This window comes from Nymphalis io, chromosome 2 (genome assembly GCF_905147045.1).
Source record: "Nymphalis io chromosome 2, ilAglIoxx1.1, whole genome shotgun sequence".
In the NCBI taxonomy this organism is placed as follows: Eukaryota; Metazoa; Arthropoda; class Insecta; order Lepidoptera; family Nymphalidae; genus Nymphalis; species Nymphalis io.
The window spans coordinates 10,052,075-10,069,885 of record NC_065889.1 but is presented as its reverse complement, the minus strand read 5'-3'; the positions used below and the strand labels follow the sequence as shown (position 1 = coordinate 10,069,885).

Sequence of the window (17,811 nt, the reverse complement as noted above, 5' to 3'; positions counted from 1 at the left end):
TTTCTGACATATTTTGCTGAAGGTGATGTTGGGTAGCTGTGGCTTGTGAAGATACTATTATTTCAACAATATTTTTGCTATTATTAGTGAAATAAGTATTTAAAAAATGGCAGCAGTTTTGAAGAAAAGAGCTCTGGCAGAATATAATAAATCGTTTCAGGTAGAGATTAATCGTATTTTTTGTTTACTTGCTAACTTTATATTTGTTTTGGCAGCTAAGTTGTATTTTAAAATATTAATATAATTTTAGGATGGTCCATCATCTAAAAAGCTACACTTAGCTAAGAAACCTCTTATTGGTAGTTCTGCCGCTGCATTCGTGGGCTTACTAGAGAAATGCAAGTCGAGTGATGAGGCTCTTCAATTACTTCTCCGCATCTCAGACTGTCTCCAGTTCCAAGAGTCTGATGTAGAGGAAGCCATCAAGAAACTCTCTGAACACTTTCAATCAGAAGAAGAGTCTGTCGTGAGGGTGAAAATACTGTGGCTGTTTTGTGATATTGGACTAGAATGTCCTGGGGCCAATCTAAACAATTTGATTGATGAAACTATACATTTGATAAAAAATGAAACTTCCCATAAGGTATATTTTTATATTCACTACGTATTACTTTTATTATACCAAGAGCATTTCAAGTTATTTTGTATTTATTTGTTTTAGGTGATAGCCCAAGGTATAGCAACATTACTGAAACTAGGTAGCAAACTAAGCGAGGATAAGATTCTTATGAACCGTCTGGTAACTGTTGCTAGAGACAATCTTAAAGATACAAGCCACCAAGTAAAATGTAGATGCTTGCAGCTTATAAGTGAATTGTATCCAATTTGTCCCGAGCCTGATAGGACTCCAGAAATGATAGCAGAGGCCAATGTTATTATCAAATTACTTGGAGACTATAGCAATGCCGAGGTATATATTTACAAATTCCCTTTGCTTTTAACATATTTCATACAACTTAAATGCATGATGATCAATACTGTAAAGCATCAATAGTGCAATGGCTTATTATGGGTTGCTTAGCAATGTAGTCAAGTTGTATGTTTGATCCTGACCCCTTGGGCTACTTTATACTTAAATTGAGGGGGTATATTAAATATAGTAATAATTCCTTAAAAAACAGGCTTTTAATTTTTATCCTTTCAAGGATGCAAGAGTGCGGTGTGAAGCATTCCAATCATTGCTAACATTACATGAGCGTGGTGTTACTCTCAGTGCAGACTTGTACGATCCGGTGTGTGCAGCTCTTTCAGATGACTATGAAATTGTAAGAGAGGTGGCCCTTAAGCTTGTGTGGTTGTTGGGCAACAAGTACCCAGAAAAGTAAGTGTAGATAACATATAATATCATTTATCAAAAGATTACTTGATTTGTATTAGAATACACAATTATCGACACACTGTTCTTTACAAAAACATATTTATGTAACAAAATTGTCAATTTTCTCTTAAGCATTATTGGATTATTCTGGAATGAAAATGTTAATGATAAATTTAAAATATGTAATAACATAGTTACGTATATAACTTTATATACGTAACTATGATATATCTAGATACTGTGCGTGACTTAGAGGTAACATGGATAAATATTATGAAATAGTTCAAATGCTAAATTAGCTTCCCTAAACCTTAAACTTAATTTTGAATCTATGTTACTTGGACATTACAACTACATATCTAAAAGAATAATGGGCTAATAAGGAAAATGTCAAAGAATTATTAGGATGCATATGAATTTGAAATATTTAAAATGATATACTTTTTTTGATATTTCTATAATACAGTTACGTAAATGTTTTGAAATGTGACTAATATAATATTTGTAATAAATAATGATATATGTTTGCAGCACAGCCACTTTACAAGATGGAGAAACAACGATTAGACTAGTGGATGACGCATTCATTCGCATCTGTTCAGCTGTTAACGATTTATGCATGCAAGTGCGGGCGCTTGCTTGTTCATTGTTGGGAACAACTCGAGCCGTCTCCGACCGCTTTTTGTTGCAAACGCTCGACAAACAACTCATGAGCAATATGAAGGTAACTTTAGATTAGACAATTTATTTTTATGAAAACTATTGCTGGTTTATTTAATTAAAATACCAAATTCAACCAAAAAAAACACTGTTAAGTAATTTATACATAAGATTAATGTTAAACTAAAAATAAGACAAAACTAAAAATGTGCATTTAATAACGACTATTGAAAGAAATATTTATAAACACAAAATGTCCATTAAATAGATAAAAACAGTAGTACAAAACTTTCGTGTGAACAATAAAACCTTAAAAAAAATGGAGATAGGCTTTTTTCCTTTTTTCACTTATGTCACTGTTGCTCCTAGCGAATTATTTGTTTGTTTGTATGTATGTAAATAGAAACTAAATAACATCCCATAGTTTTTACGCTAGGCCAATAGTTTTGGAAGATATAAGGCTGAAGTAGAACATTTATTCTTATCGTGAGTTATTTATATTATAGTAGGGAAGCACTTTTGATAAATATTTCCATTTTAACAGAAGTTATTAAAAAAAAAAACTCGTTAGGGTCGTATGTCGTAGTCGATGTATTATTAATATGTACTTTCCTGCCATTCGTGTTCTACTGACCTACAGCTTCCCAATTGTAAATGTAAATGCCCAAATGCAATTTCCCCAAACTGTTGTGCGATGCAAGCGATACCTACAACCGAAAAGTAGCTTCTGAGATTTTTGCGCTCGAAACTACAACACATTCAAACTCTCCAGCCGAGAGTTATGAATGTGTTGAACACCCCGCTAACCCGCGAGTGTCCCGTAGAAGAAGCGCACGGCGCACGAGCGCGGCGCGGAGCTGGTGCGCTCGGGCGCGTGGGCGAGCGGGCGGCGCTGGGCGGACGACGCGCCCGGCCAGCTGCTGGAGCAGGCCGCCGTGCAGCTGCTGCCCGGGGGCGCCGCCGGGGCCTTCGTGCACGGCCTGGAGGACGAGCTCATGGGTGAGTGACATTCGACTAACTCCACTCAATAATTTATTGCTAACGAAGCGATTCCACCTTCATTTCCTTTACCGTGTACTAAAACGTAGCGTTGAAAAATTACAATACTAAAAAATATAGAAGTAGTTTGGACAGAATTGTCATTTGTCTAATATGTTGTTTGTTTCGAAATATGATTAATAAAATATAAGTTGGTAGTTACAGATAAATTGGTAATATTCCGGTTAAAAACTTTGCCCTATACGAATGATAATTTACAATAGCTTAGCGTATTTTCAAAGATGTATTCATAGGTAGTTATTATGAAACGTCAAAATTTAAATGTAAATGCTTAACTGTATAATATGATATGATAAGTCATCTGTGAGGCGTTACAGCCTTGAATAAAATGAATATATTTTAAACAATGCTGATAAAGTAACAGTAAGCGAAACAAAATTATATCAATTAAACAAGTAACTAATTATGGTGAAATTCGATTTAAAAACGTTTTTTTAAAAAATACGCGTCGCAATATATTCGCACTTACATATATCAGCAGAGATGCGCCCGATGTTACTGTACCTCTGGATAAGTTGTTTGTATAAATGAATTCATTCGTTGGCTGGAGATTGAGAGCTGAAAATCGAGCTCAGTGGCGTGCCATTGGAGAGACCTATGTCCAGAAGTGGACGCGAAAAGGGTGATGATGATGATTCGTTCATGAGGAAATAAATAGGTCTTAGATAGATCATGACTTTGTTTTTGTAAAACGTATGTAACATTTTTTTAATGTCTCGCTGTTGTTCAAATGCCTCTTCGGCTATTTCGGCTTGTTTATGTAATCCGTTCCGTTTTACCTAAACAAAATAATTGTTGCGACTTTTTTAATATATTTTTTTTTGTCAGAGGTTCGCACGGCAGCCGTGGATGCTGTATGTCAGCTCTCGTTGGAGAATCCCGTGTTCGCGACCACATCACTAGACTTCCTCGTGGACATGTTCAACGACGAGATAGAAGACGTGAGGCTGCGCGCCATCGACAGTCTGACGAGGATATCACATCACATAGTGTTGCGGGAGGACCAATTGGAAATTATTCTCGGAGCTTTGGAGGTAATCATAGGTTATTTACTAGCTGGGCGCCGCGGTTCATTCTTGCTTTATCGACGCGAGGTGTGCTATATAACGTAGGCAATCGTTTTTTTTTTTATAGAATAGGAAGGTGGACGAGCATATGGGTCACCTGATGGTAAGTGGTCACCAAACGCCCTTAGACATTTGCATTGTAAGAAATGTCAACCATCGCTTATAGCCAATGCGCCACCAACCTTGGGAACAAAGATTTTATGTCCCTTGTGCCTGTAATTACACTGGCTCACTCACCCTTCAAACCGGAACACAACAATATGAAGTATTGCTGTTTTGCGGTAGAATATCTGATGAGTGGGTGGTACCTACCCAGACGAGCTTGCACAAAGCCCTACCACCAGTAAATGGCAACGGCATGGCAACCGTTGTTCTAATATTCAGGTCAAAATACACATTTTTATTATTATTAACAATAATTCGTATAGAGTAAATTAAATATCAACAATTTCCATCGACCTGGCGCTTTATAATAAATATAAAATGTCAAAATTTTCTTTTTTTTGCATTTTTTTTGGAAACGGTGAGTGTCGTTAATCAAATATAACGCACAAACCACAAATATTATATATGAATTGATATACTGATATATTCATGTTAGCCGACAAAAACCAAAAATTACAATTTTTAATTGATAATAAAAAAATACACCTAACAAAATTAAATATAATATATATAACATATAACTTCTGCCATGTTATAAAGGCATGAGTGAATGTTTGAATGAATAAAGTAGAAGAGCTAATGTTCCTTTACAAACATTTAATATATTTTTGTTCATTTTTATATATTAATTATAGTAATTTTTATATGCGGTATAATTATTTGTTCTTCTTGTTTAGGACTACTCAATGGACGTCAGAGAAGGCTTGCACAGAATGTTGGGATCCTGTACTGTTGCTTCGAAGACATGCCTTGAAATGTGCATCGACAAAATACTAGAGAATCTCAAGCGATATCCACAGGTAATATATATTTTAAATTAAAATTTATATATTTTTAATTTTTTTTTTATTAAGGAATTTATTGACAGAATTGAACTCCTTGGTATCTCTTTAAATTACAAGGTGGCCCTTAGATTTGTAAATTGGTTACTCGAATCAGCTCTCCAGACAATTGATGTAGAGGCTTGCCTGGTATATTATATTTATTTCCATATTATTTAAAATGTCTTTTGTCATACAACTTTGGGCTAATCAAAATAGTTTTTAGTACAAATACAAGAGTGAGGCATTTTCAAGGTATAAATACTAGAACTATATGGTCTGGCTCCTATAAGAATATATGGTGAAGTAATGTTTCGTCTTTGTTACAATTCCAGGATAAACGGTCGACCTTCCGTTGTGTCCAGCGAATGGGCAGCAAGCATGCCACCCTCGTGCTGCCGCTCACCACGCGCCTGCTCGCTGTGCATCCGTTCTTCGACATGCCCGAACCGGACGTCGAGGATCCAGCTTGTATCCTTTCGAGTGTTATCACTACACAGTACTTATTACTGTTAAATTTCATTATTTTATAAAGGATTATTTATAGTAGAAAGTACAGTAACAGCCTGTTAATGTCCCACTGCTGGGCTAAGGCCACCTCTCCCTTTTTGAGGAGAAGTTTTGGAGCTTATTCCAAAAAGCAGAGATGGCCTAGTGGTTAGAACGCGTGAATCTTAACCGACGATCGTGGGTTCAAACCCGGGCAAGCACCACTGTATTTTCATGTGCTTAATTTGTGATTATAATTCATCTCGTGCATGACGGTGAAGGAAAACATCGTGAGGAAACCTCCATGTGTCTAATTTCATTGAAATTATGTAATTTTTGTTTTATATTTTAAAGATATCATAATCTAGACTAATATTATAAATGCGAACGTATCGCTGTCTATATGTTTGTCTGTCTGTGTGTTACGCTTCACGGCTTTTACGGCTAAACCACTGAACCTGAAGCTTGAAGATTTTTACGCCATAGAGCATAGACATATTTTTACACCTAACACCTGAAATAACTCTAGTTATACAAATGTTAGTAACCTTAGCGGCACCCAGACATGTGCGTGCTGGTGCTGGTGCTGAACGCGGCGGCGCACTGCACCACCATGCTGCCGCTGTTCGAGGAGCACACCGTGAAGCACTACACCTACCTGCGGGACACCATGCCGCATCTCGTGCCGCATCTACCCATCGGTACGCATACTAATGAAATACTCACTTGTTTTTAAGAGCAGGTGATTTTCCAGTCGCCATGTCTGTGCCTGTGCCGTTGCTATCCCTGACGGTGCAAGGAGTTTATATTAGTGACGAGCCGGTTGGCGTGGTTGGTGAATGCTTGCCTTTCACGCCGAAGGTTGTGGGTTCGATTCTCAACCAGGACAGATATTTGTATGCATGAACATGTCTGTTTGTCCTGAGTCCGGGTGTAATTATCTATACAAGTATGTATTTACAAAAGAAAAATAGTATATGTAGTATCAGTTGTCTGGTTTCCATAGTACAAGCTCTGTACAAGCTTAATTTGGGATACAGATGGCCATGTGTGAAAAATGTCTTAGGATATTATTATCATTATATTTCTTGTAGGGATAATGTCACCGCTTACCAATATGGGCAGTCTGATCTAGATATAGAAAAACTTATATTGCTCTTTGTTCCGAGGCAGTGACTTTAAAAACGACAGGGCCAAATGAATTCAGTTAGTGGGCCACCTGAACTGGATCGACGAAAATGTACACCTTTAAATACGTTCTAGAAGATACAAAATAAATGGTTTAATATGTGTAGCTTATTTTTAATTATTTATCATCTTAATTACCATTTTAAAGAATAGTTTGGCGGAAGTACGACCTGATGGTAAGTGGTCACCATCAACCATAGACATTGTAAGAAATATTAATCACTCATTGCATCGCCAATACTAAGTATTGCTTTGGGTTAGAATAACTTATATGTCTTACAGACTCCTACCACCAAGTAAATAAGTTAGTTTAGAAAAGAAAGTCAAACTGAATAAAAGGTCGCCTCGCTATAACGATATATTGAATATTTCAGGCGACGCGCAACAATCTCGCAGCGAGAACGACGAGACGGAGATAGACGACAGTGCGGTGCGGAGGTTCTTCGACTCCGTGCTGCAGCACATCGACAACGTGACGCTCTCCACGGCGGTGAGGCTGAAAATGTTACAATCGGCGGAGGAACAACTCAACAAGTGAGCTGAACCTTGTTCTGAACTAATGAACTCGGTTAATTGTATCTAAATTTGCTCTGAACATTAAATTATTATATTGGATTACCAGATAGTTAGTAGATAGTTTGTTGAAGGTTGTGGGTTCGATTCCAACCCAGGACAAATATTTGTGTGCATGAACATGTCTGTTTGTCCTGAGTCTGGGTGTAATTATCTATATATTTATGTATTTACAAAAGAAAAATAGTATATGTAGTATATCAGTTGTCTGGTTTCCATAGTACAAGCTCTGTACGAGCTTAATTTGGGATCAGATGGCCGTGTGTGAAAAAATGTCCCGGGATATTATTTCTATATTACTATTATTATCATAGTGGATTGGTTTAAAAATCGACTAAATCGTTCCTTATATTATATGACACTAGCCATGAGATGTAATATACCAAGTACTCTAAAAGATACAATACAAAATTAATTATGTTTGGTGGTAAAAAGTTAATTAAAATACACCCTTAAATTTCCCACTGCTGGGCTTGACCTTGTCCTTGTCTACCTGTTGGGGAGAAGGTTTAGAGCTAATTTCACTACACTGCTCCAATTCTAGTTGGTGGATGATACACATATGGCAGAATTTCATTTTTCCTGCACATGCAGGTTTCCTCGTGATTTTTTCTTCACCATTGAGCATGATTTATAAATAAAGCACATGAAAATTAAGTGGTATTTGCTTGGCTTTGAAATTATTGGTCTAGATTTACGCGTTCTAACCATTGAGCCATATCGGCTAAATTGATTGGATTGGAGGATATTCAGCCCAGCCCAGGACTTTGTGTAAAATGCTATAATCAGTATATGAAGAGTGGTAATTAATTTCAATATATTTTTAGGTTATCAGAAATGGAGCCGATGGTATCCGGAGCCGCGAATTTCACGGCGTTGTTTGCGCGCTGCGTGCTCTCCCTGCACACCGCGCTCAGCGCCACCAATGGGCCGCCCGCGCACGCGCTGCAGCAGCTCACCACGGACTGCCTTAGGTCATTACGATTATAGAATCGAAGCGTTTATATTATCTTATGCCAAAATTAACATATATTTCAAATAATAATTTTCCTATTCAAGTTTGTCTTTTAACATTTCTTAACACAAACATAGAGGTATAATTAATCATTTGTATGTTTTATTATTATTTGTATTAAAGTATATAATATAATTGTTTATACTTTTAACAACAATACAAGAAATAAACACAAACCGCCTCAGTGGTCCCGTCGAAACTTGAATATTGACTGTTTTTATTTTAGTATCCGAGTATATACACGCTAACACAACTCATATTAGATGTAACATTCGGTAAATGACCCAGGCTGCAGCACCAGTTCAGCGGCGTGTCGGAGCAGGAGACGGCGTGCGTGTGGCAGCTGTCGCTGCGCGTGTGCGGCGCGCGCGTGGTGGCGGCCGTGCAGAGCGCGTGCGTGGCCAACACGGGCACCGGCAACAGCGCCAGCAGCGCCGCCGCCGCCGCCGCGCTCGCCGCCGGCGCCGCGCTCGCGCACCACGCCGAGCTGCTCGACCGCCTGCTCGCCTCGGCCGGTAACGCGCATGCGCACGCACGTACACACGCACGTACACACGCACGCACGCACACACGTACACACACACATACACTAACATTTTATTGGTTATCCTTTAATTTGTTTAACTTTTTATATGTTATAAATATTTAACATGTGATAAAAACAATAAACGCATCCTTTGCGTATTAATGTATATGCTTAAAAATATCAAATAATTATTCCTCAGGTGTAGAACCAGATCCTTTCACAATAGCAGTGTTCCAGCAATTATCTCAAAGCGGAGAACACAAGCCTTCAGCCCTGGCACGCACTATCCAGCCGTTACTGTTGGCGGCACCGCTACCCGTCATACCGAAACCTAACCTTAAGGTAATCATATTTATTATTTGTTTATATATATATTTATTTTTTTGAATGATTATTTTCTTTTACTATAGTTGAATTTAAGCCCGACTAAAATAGAGTGATTGAAATTAATTAATTAAAATTATGACTACAATTTTATAGTTTTTAATTATAGAATTCATAGAGTAATTAATTATTAATTGTGCATAAAATCCAGTCTGATTGAGTTTCACTAGTAGATACTATGTTCTATGTGAAAAAAGTTCATATAATCTAATTACTAGCACAATATTGATCAATCGTAGATACGGATGTGCTCAGCCAGCATCATCGAGCCCGCGACGGACAACGACACGGTGCTGCGGTTCTGCGCCGGCCTCATCACGGGCGTGGCGCTGGAGGCCGAGGTGGTGCGCGTGCGCGACCCGAGCGCGCTGCGCGTGCGCGTCGCCTACCCCGACACGCGCGTGCACGCGCTCGTGCCGCCGCGCGACCACCTGCGCCCGCTCGACCACACCAACACTAGTGAGTTACTGTTTTTTTTTTATAGAATAGGAAGGTGGACGAGCATATGGGCCACCTGATGGTAAGTGGTCACCAAACGCCCTTAGACAATGGCATTGTAAGAAATGTCAACCATCGCTTACATAGCCAATGCCCCACCAACCTTGGGAACTAAGATTTTATGTCCCTTGTGCCTGTAATTACACTGGCTCACTCACCCTTCAAACCGGAACAACAAACAACAATAACAAGTACTGCTGTTTTGCGGTAGAATATCTGATGAGTGGGTGGTACCTACCCAGACGAGCTTGCACAAAGCTCTACCACAGTTACGTCTCTACCGTATATAAATGTATTATCAAATATACTACATTGTATTATGCATGCATAAATATAATTTGTTGATCTATATTGATTTTGTCTTAAGCCTTTAATGCTGACAAGATTGCGATACTTAATTATTTATAATATTATTGACGCACCTATAATGGAGAAATTTCAATATCTTAAATATATAGTGCTGCAAAATAAATGAAAAAGACATTTAAACATCTTCGGCCTTATAAACGATATTTTGCAAGTGTTTAGTTGAACGCTGCTGTCTTCTTCTTTCGAATGTCAAATCAAAATTGACAGACGAGACAAACCAAAGATCTATGCAGCCGCTAATCAACGTTTATAAGTTAAGGCCACTTACAGTGATTTTTTTTTTAAAAGAGAATCGATTTAACGATTTATTTTGCCTTTGTCGTTTATGTATTCCGCAATTTTAATATTTTCGAAAGAAAAACATGCTTAAAATGAAATGAATCTAATAGCAGCCAGGCTATGTGGTGTGATCAGGTATGAGATCACCTTATTGTACCTTATCAATAGTTTTATACATTTAGATACTGAAAACCTGAAATAAACCAAATTAATCAACAAATATTGCACATCGACCTTTGAAAAGAGCCTTTCGGCTTTATAGAGATATCTCTGTCGCACAAAACGCTAACAGTCCGATATACGAGTTGTTGAAATAGTTACGAGTTTCTGTGTAATTCCCTTTTTTTTTATATTTTTGTTCATTACTATATAGATCACACATCAATCATATATTTATCGCTCAACCAATTGACGTCATTAGACAAAATATTTCTAATTTGCAGATGATGATGGGACTCAAAATGTTCGCCTGCTCACAAAAGTCCTGATATCACACGGAGTATGGACAGAACCATGTGGTGTAGACATATCAGTTTGCCTTGCAGTAGAGGAAGGTGGTGGTCGTGAAGCGGCACCTCTCGTCGAGCTCTGCAGACCTGTGCGAGTCACTGTTGCCCCCAAACCCATCAAGAGAGGCATATAGATTTATGACAAGCACAGACATGAAATTATATTGTAAAAAAATATAAAATAATTGTTATTATGTTAGTATTTCTTAAGTTTAAAAAAAATCAATGTTCTTTACCCGTGTCTAAATGAAACAAAACATATGAATTGAACATTTATTTATAGAATATGTACAATAAACAAAGATATTGAAGAATTATTTGCATTTTTTATTCACACGTTCCTGCAATACATCAAATCTATGATTGTGTATTCTAGTTAAGTATCTAAATGTCTGCAACATGAAATTCCAGTAAGTAGATCTATTTACTGAAGCAGTATAACTATATAGCTGAGGGCTACTTCTATAAGCTTATAATATATTTATATATTCTATATTTAAAATTGTTTACATGCAAAACTGTCTCTACTACAGATTATATGTAGTACACAGGCATCCTCGGGAGGATTTTATACAACTTATGTATCAGATTAAATTTATCTAAATATGATTAAGCAATAAAAAATATATTATTACAGTAATCTACCATTTCCATGTACATAGGTGCTTTTACAGATAATTGAAAACAAGATTTTGTTTTATTTATATTTTTTAAAATATTTTTTCATTTAAATCATTTCTGACTAGTACTACTACAAATACTTATCCACCATATTTAAAATAAAAATAATATTTAAATCATAATGATCACACATAAATGAATTATGTACTATAATGCCTTACAATAGGGAATATTAATTTAAAAGATACAATTCTCAAATAGACATTGTATCATAAAAATATAATATTTATAGTGTTTTCTATTTGTAAATTATCTGTATGAGATATATGTTGTATATATTTTTAATTTAAACTTTAACACATCAGTATTCTGATATTTAATTACATTCTTAGCTTGATGGCTAATTAAAGAAGTAAAGACACACAAACCTTACGAGGGAACAGTCTGTAAGGTCCATTAAATTACGGCTGTTAGGTGCATTTCATTATGCACTTCAGGTACTTTTAGAATGGGTAGGTACCAATCAAACTCTAAAAATTGAAAGTGCCAACTTAGCTTAAGTAAAGTTGGGGGGCCACATTTGTTCTGGGAATTTAAATGCTAATGCGACTAGGCGAGTAGGCTAGCGGTAAGCAAGATTAGATTACCTCCAGAAGGCTTTGATTTGAGTCCTGTCGGTTATGTATTTTTTGTTTCTCAAATTTTGGTAAAATTTATATTGCATAATCTTTGTGGCTAACTCTTTCTAAAAAGGGCTTAAGAAGTATGGTGTAGTCATTCTCAGTGTTAGGTTTTATAGTATTTAATATTTATTATGTAAATGATAAAATTTTACTTGAACCATATATTGAGAAAACATAGAGTAATCACTTTTAGTCCACCAGTATGCTTGATTATAAATCTTATGCAACATAATTAGGTAAAATTTATTCATAATCAAAAGCTAATAGTTCGGAACGAGCAAAACTGAGGGCAATAACTTGTTTGATCCCTGGCATCCACATGCTTACAGCACTCACGTGGTTCACCATTATAGCCTTGTGTATTTCATCAGCCTTGCTGTAATCGTTATCTTTAAGTGCTGAAAACAAGCGCAAATGTTAAATTAATTTTGCTGTAAATATATGTTATAGCAAATCAAAATAAACATTGTATGACTGTTTGTAAATAAATTTAAGCACTCTTGTGGTAACATTTCATTACATTTGGGTTTGTAAGTGACCCACTCTACTGACAGAAATAAAATATTTCATGTCAAAATAAAGAGATTTTCACTAATGATATTGTTTTTTTTTGCAATAATATATAAAATATAAAGTACATTTTAAAAAAATACTCGTCTTGTTTTTATTCAAGATATAATATGAAATAAAGTAATTAACAATAAACTAACCATATGCTAAATCTCTCATCTGTACTTGAATTTGAGTATTTAATTTTCCACTGAGCCACATATTTTCCATGTTTTCTATTCGTTTTTTAATATTGGCAGCTATTGCTAAATCGTCACTCGAGTCTAAAAACGATAATAATATATCTTTTACTTCTTTGAGTACATATTCTGAATCTACCTCAGTATTTTCCTGGACATTTCTTTTAGCTGTCAAACTTGGCATTGGAGGAAGGACATTTGTAGGCAGTGGAGGCATATTAACTGGAGGAGTCGGTGCTGAAGTGTTAGTTCCACCAGATAAAGGAAAAGCTACCCTTTTGTTTAAAAAGTTTCGCGGACGATTAGGAGTAGTTTGCTGAGCATTATAAGCAAAACTTGGCGGGTCATTCCATCCTGGAGCATAGGAGGCTGTAAAAAAATATTTTGATGTCATGCTAAAATTATTATAATGTAAAAATTATAAAAATATGTTAAAATTTCGAAATGCAGTTTACGTTTTGCGTCTTTTAGTGTGCTATCACAATTATCCATATTGAAAAATATGACTATCTTTCCTTAATAATAAAATTGAAAATGTAATTTTAATAAAATTATAATTATTATGCTTAAAATCGTAAATAATAGAAACAGATGACAATTAATTCCATAATACTAAAATACTGTCAATGATTTTTTTTTCTCTCTTTTCTGACGTGTATACTGTCAATGTCAAGGACTATAAATGGTAAGTTTTATTTTTTTATTTTAACCGACATTGGATACATATCTTTTAAACCCCGTCATATTATTATATCTTCTATTATGATTAAGTCTGATCAACCATCTTCGTGTTTTGTCGTTTGTTGTCTCGTGACAGTGGCGAAATAATCGTGTCCTGTTGGAATAAATAAAAAGTATTTAAAAAAAGATATGCTCTGTCAAGTGTTAGCTTTTACAATGTTGCTTTATGGTAATGGATTGTTAATCACTGGTATTATTCATTAAAGTAGCAGATATGATACTAATTTCAAATGCTAGCTTTACTAGAAGCCAGTGAAATCGTTGAGTCACATACAATTCGAAAAGTCATCATTTTTACACACTGAACAAAAATCTAGATGGCCTAGGTTAGAACGCGTGAATCTTACCTATGTTCGTGGGTTCAAGCTCGAGTAAGCACTACTAAATTTTCATGTGCTTGATTTGTGCTTATAATAATACGTTTTGTGCTTGACGGCGAATCATCTTGAGAAAACTGCATGTGGCTAATGTCACTGAAATTGAGTCACATGTGTATTCCACCAACTCGCATCGGAGCAGTGTGGTTAAATAAGCACCAACACTTCTCCTAAAAATAGGAGAAGAGGCCTTAATCCAGCCGTAGGACATTAATAGGCTGTTACTTTCATTTTTTCTGTTCAAGTTTGCTTTCAAGCTATAGCTCAAAACCCTTTCCGTCATGAATGTACCCCTTTCTTTTTTTTCGCTCTATAAATTTACTCGTTTTCATCACATGAGGACTATCGTTTTCATCATATGCGGGACTCACCGGGGCTTTAGACGCCAGAATACCCACTAAAAAACCAGCGGTACCACTCCGTCTCTTCGGGGGACGTCACGGGATCGTTTGCGCATACTACGGTGACACCCCGACGGTTGGCCCGTCTCTGCGAGCCTCCAAATCCTAGATAATCCTATCCTCCTATTAATTAAATATTATCAATTTGTTATTATCTTACTCGTTAGGGAATTCCGTGTTTTATTTTGTTTGTTTTAAATAATTTTTTAAGGCAAGACTGCATTATTTGATTTTTTTCATAGCAAATACTAATGTGTATTTTATGATATTCCATTAAATATATTTATAATTATAAAAACAAACTTAAATATTAATTTAAACTAAAGACATATGTACAATATATTGAAATAAGCCTGCTTTTCCAATTTCTTGTACAGTCTGTAAGCTTTGTAAAAAATGGTAAATAATATTATTTTTGAACGAATTGCTTTTTGTACATACATAGACAGATAGTATTTTCGATCAGTCTCCGAATCAGTCTAATTATAAACGTCATCTCTCATAGTTCACAGTTCACACTCGGTAAAACGTTAGTCGTTAATTTACGGAAAATTGCATCGCTAAAAATGTTTCGGGGCTATTTAAATATGATGAATATATTATTAATTTTAGTTACAGTATGGGTTGCGCACGTTGTTGAAGGTATTTATTTCTTAATCCATACAAAAACGTAGTGTACTTACAGTAAACGCAATTGTTTTCTTTTTTATCACAGCACGCTTAACAATTACGTGGCCTTATATGAGGGGAGGATATTATAGTTTTTTTGAATAAAACGTGTATTTCTTATATATTTTAAAAGCTGATTTTATTTGTTATAGCATCTAGAGCAGAATTCGTGACGTGCGGAACAATTTTCAAGTTAATGAACACAGATTTGCGCTTGCGGCTTCATTCACACGATGTGAAATATGGTTCAGGATCAGGTCAACAGTCTGTTACTGCAGTCGATGTTTCAGATGATAATAACAGCCATTGGTTAGTCAGAGCAGCCATGGGTGAAACTTGTAAACGAGGGTGAGTTCACTTTAAAATGGTTCAGTATTTCACCTAAAAAGGCATCACTAATCTTATCATAATTTTTTTTTTGCTTTACTGATACTCTCCACACCTAACACTAACTTTATTAAAAAAGGATACTGCCTTTTTTAATTATATTTTTATATCTATTGTTTATGTTATGATATACAATATTTAAAGACTCAATAAAAAAATTAAATTTTATTTTAATTACTTACTTATTAAGGAAAACATTCAATATAAAAAACCAGTACCCGTTTTTAATTTTTTTGTATTCAATTGATTTCTAATAAAAAATAAGTAGATGAATATAGTTTTAAATTTTACTTTCAGAACTCCCATAAAGTGTAACACTAATATTCGATTGCAACATGTATTTACCAAGAAGAACCTGCATTCGCATTACTTTTCATCACCATTGTCAGGAAACCAGGAAGTATCGTGTTATGGAGATGATGACGGTGAGGGTGACAGCGGTGATAATTGGACAGTAGTATGTAATAACGATTACTGGAGAAGAGACACACCTGTTAAATTGAAACATGTTGATACTGCTGCGTGAGTAATATTGTTCATTTCTGCAAGCTTTTTTTTTTTATAGAATAGGTACGCTGACAAGCATATGAGCCACATGATGGTAAGTGGTGACCACCACCCATAAACATTGGCATTGTAAGAAATGTTAACCATTGCTTACATTGCCAATCACTTACCTTTGGAACTAAGATGTTATGTCCCTTGTTCCTGTAATTACACTGACTCATTCACCCTTAAGACGGAACACAACAATACAAAGTACTGCTGTTTTGCGGTAGAATATCTAATGTATAAATGTAATATATAATAAGTGGGTCAAAACCTACACAGACAAGCTTGAACAAAGCCCTACCACCGGTAAAGCTAAGTAATTAACCTTAAGAATTGATAAATACCAGACAGTTCAGCTGTTAAATAAGAGCATAAATCAACTGTCAAACAGTTCTTCTCTTATCTCATATCTTATAGGAAGTTCCTGGTTGCTATTAAGAATCTTTGACAGAAATACCAAGGAATATATTGTTATTTTTGTAGTGTTTTGTATTTGGCCTAAACAGTAGATAATTGTTGAACAAATAATAAAGCCTATTTTACAAAAACTTATATATTTCAATAATAAGTTATAATACCTGATATTCTAACTATATAGGATAGATAGAGAATATTTATATTTTTTAAAGCCATTATGTAATAAAAAAATGAATTAAACTGTCTTAAAAATACATTGCCATATTATATAAAATAAGTATGTGTGATTAATGTTCGTGTTCTAAAAAATGTAATCAATTTACTGCAGGTACCTGGCGGGTTCGGGTAGGACTTTCGGCAGGCCGATTAGTGGGCAAGGTGAAATAGTCGGTGTTACATCTCAGTATGGAGCATACACAGATTGGCAAGTTCAAGAAGGACTATTTGTCCACCCGAGTGACATTTTACCTCACTTGCAGAATGCAATTCACACTGAGTTATAATTTCAAGTTAATTTAATCTAATATAAAATAGTTTGCGATTCTGTTGCTTTGATGAAAGTATGATAGACCCCCAACTATGCAATATTATATTAACAATCTTTATGATGCATGGCTCAAGAATCCTTTTTAGAGTAATAAAATATTGTGTAAAATTTTGTATATAAATGAGTCGACTAAATATCATTTCTTTGATTTTTGTAATTTATTGTTATAATATAGTAAAAACTGCATTTTCTATTCTATAATTGTATTCTTAGGAGGAAATTAAGATTTTGCAATTTGTACATTTTAATTCTGGTCACTGATGTGGCCAAAAGCCAAAACTTGTTTCTTTTATTAACAAAACTTATTTATAATTTAAGTTCCTGAAAATATATGAGTTTACATTAGATATAAACTGTTTGTATCAAACTTAATTGATGACCATGACTGTAAACTATGATTTTTTTAATGGAATACCTGATAATGTTGATTACAAATTAAAAGTGATAAGTTGAAAGGCCGTTGTTTGTACTAAACTTTATTGTCAAATGTTATGTTACATGAGGTAACACACCCCTTAGAAATGATCAAGTTACAAATGTGTAGTGCTTCAAAAGCATCATAATACTGTTTAGTTTATTTTTTAGAAAAAAAGGTTTGAAGTTACAAGAATATGTCTGAAAACTTGTATTGGATTTACAATAACTTACTAAACTAAATGAATAATAAATACATTTAAAAATATTTGAATAAAGTGAAAGTAGAAAATATTAAATCATTTGTTGCACACTGGGGGACATAAATTTTGT

The 17,811-nt window shown here is 35.1% G+C and overlaps 3 protein-coding genes across 3 annotated transcripts; 2 read left to right on the top strand and 1 right to left on the bottom strand.

Moving 5' to 3' along the window:
- The first annotated feature begins 20 nt into the window (after positions 1-20).
- Positions 21-11,237, top strand: LOC126773650 (integrator complex subunit 4). Its single transcript, XM_050494662.1, has 16 exons — positions 21-160; positions 251-583; positions 662-910; positions 1,146-1,321; positions 1,850-2,042; positions 2,803-2,977; positions 3,866-4,071; positions 4,947-5,069; positions 5,426-5,561; positions 6,143-6,280; positions 7,142-7,301; positions 8,168-8,314; positions 8,644-8,870; positions 9,081-9,223; positions 9,505-9,724; positions 10,855-11,237. Exons 1-16 carry the CDS (start codon positions 107-109, stop codon positions 11,052-11,054), a joined length of 2,880 nt encoding a protein of 959 aa, XP_050350619.1. The 5' UTR covers positions 21-106; the 3' UTR covers positions 11,055-11,237.
- Positions 11,180-13,601, bottom strand: LOC126773793 (steroid receptor RNA activator 1). Its single transcript, XM_050494970.1, has 3 exons — positions 13,429-13,601; positions 12,935-13,342; positions 11,180-12,622 (listed from the first exon to the last, which is right to left on the bottom strand). Exons 1-3 carry the CDS (start codon positions 13,463-13,465, stop codon positions 12,468-12,470), a joined length of 600 nt encoding a protein of 199 aa, XP_050350927.1. The 5' UTR covers positions 13,466-13,601; the 3' UTR covers positions 11,180-12,467.
- Positions 13,602-14,979: 1,378 nt separating this feature from the next.
- On the top strand, positions 14,980-17,519 carry LOC126773774 (stromal cell-derived factor 2). Its single transcript, XM_050494925.1, has 4 exons — positions 14,980-15,134; positions 15,314-15,509; positions 15,846-16,070; positions 16,846-17,519. Exons 1-4 carry the CDS (start codon positions 15,059-15,061, stop codon positions 17,018-17,020), a joined length of 672 nt encoding a protein of 223 aa, XP_050350882.1. The 5' UTR covers positions 14,980-15,058; the 3' UTR covers positions 17,021-17,519.
- The last annotated feature ends 292 nt before the right edge of the window (positions 17,520-17,811 follow it).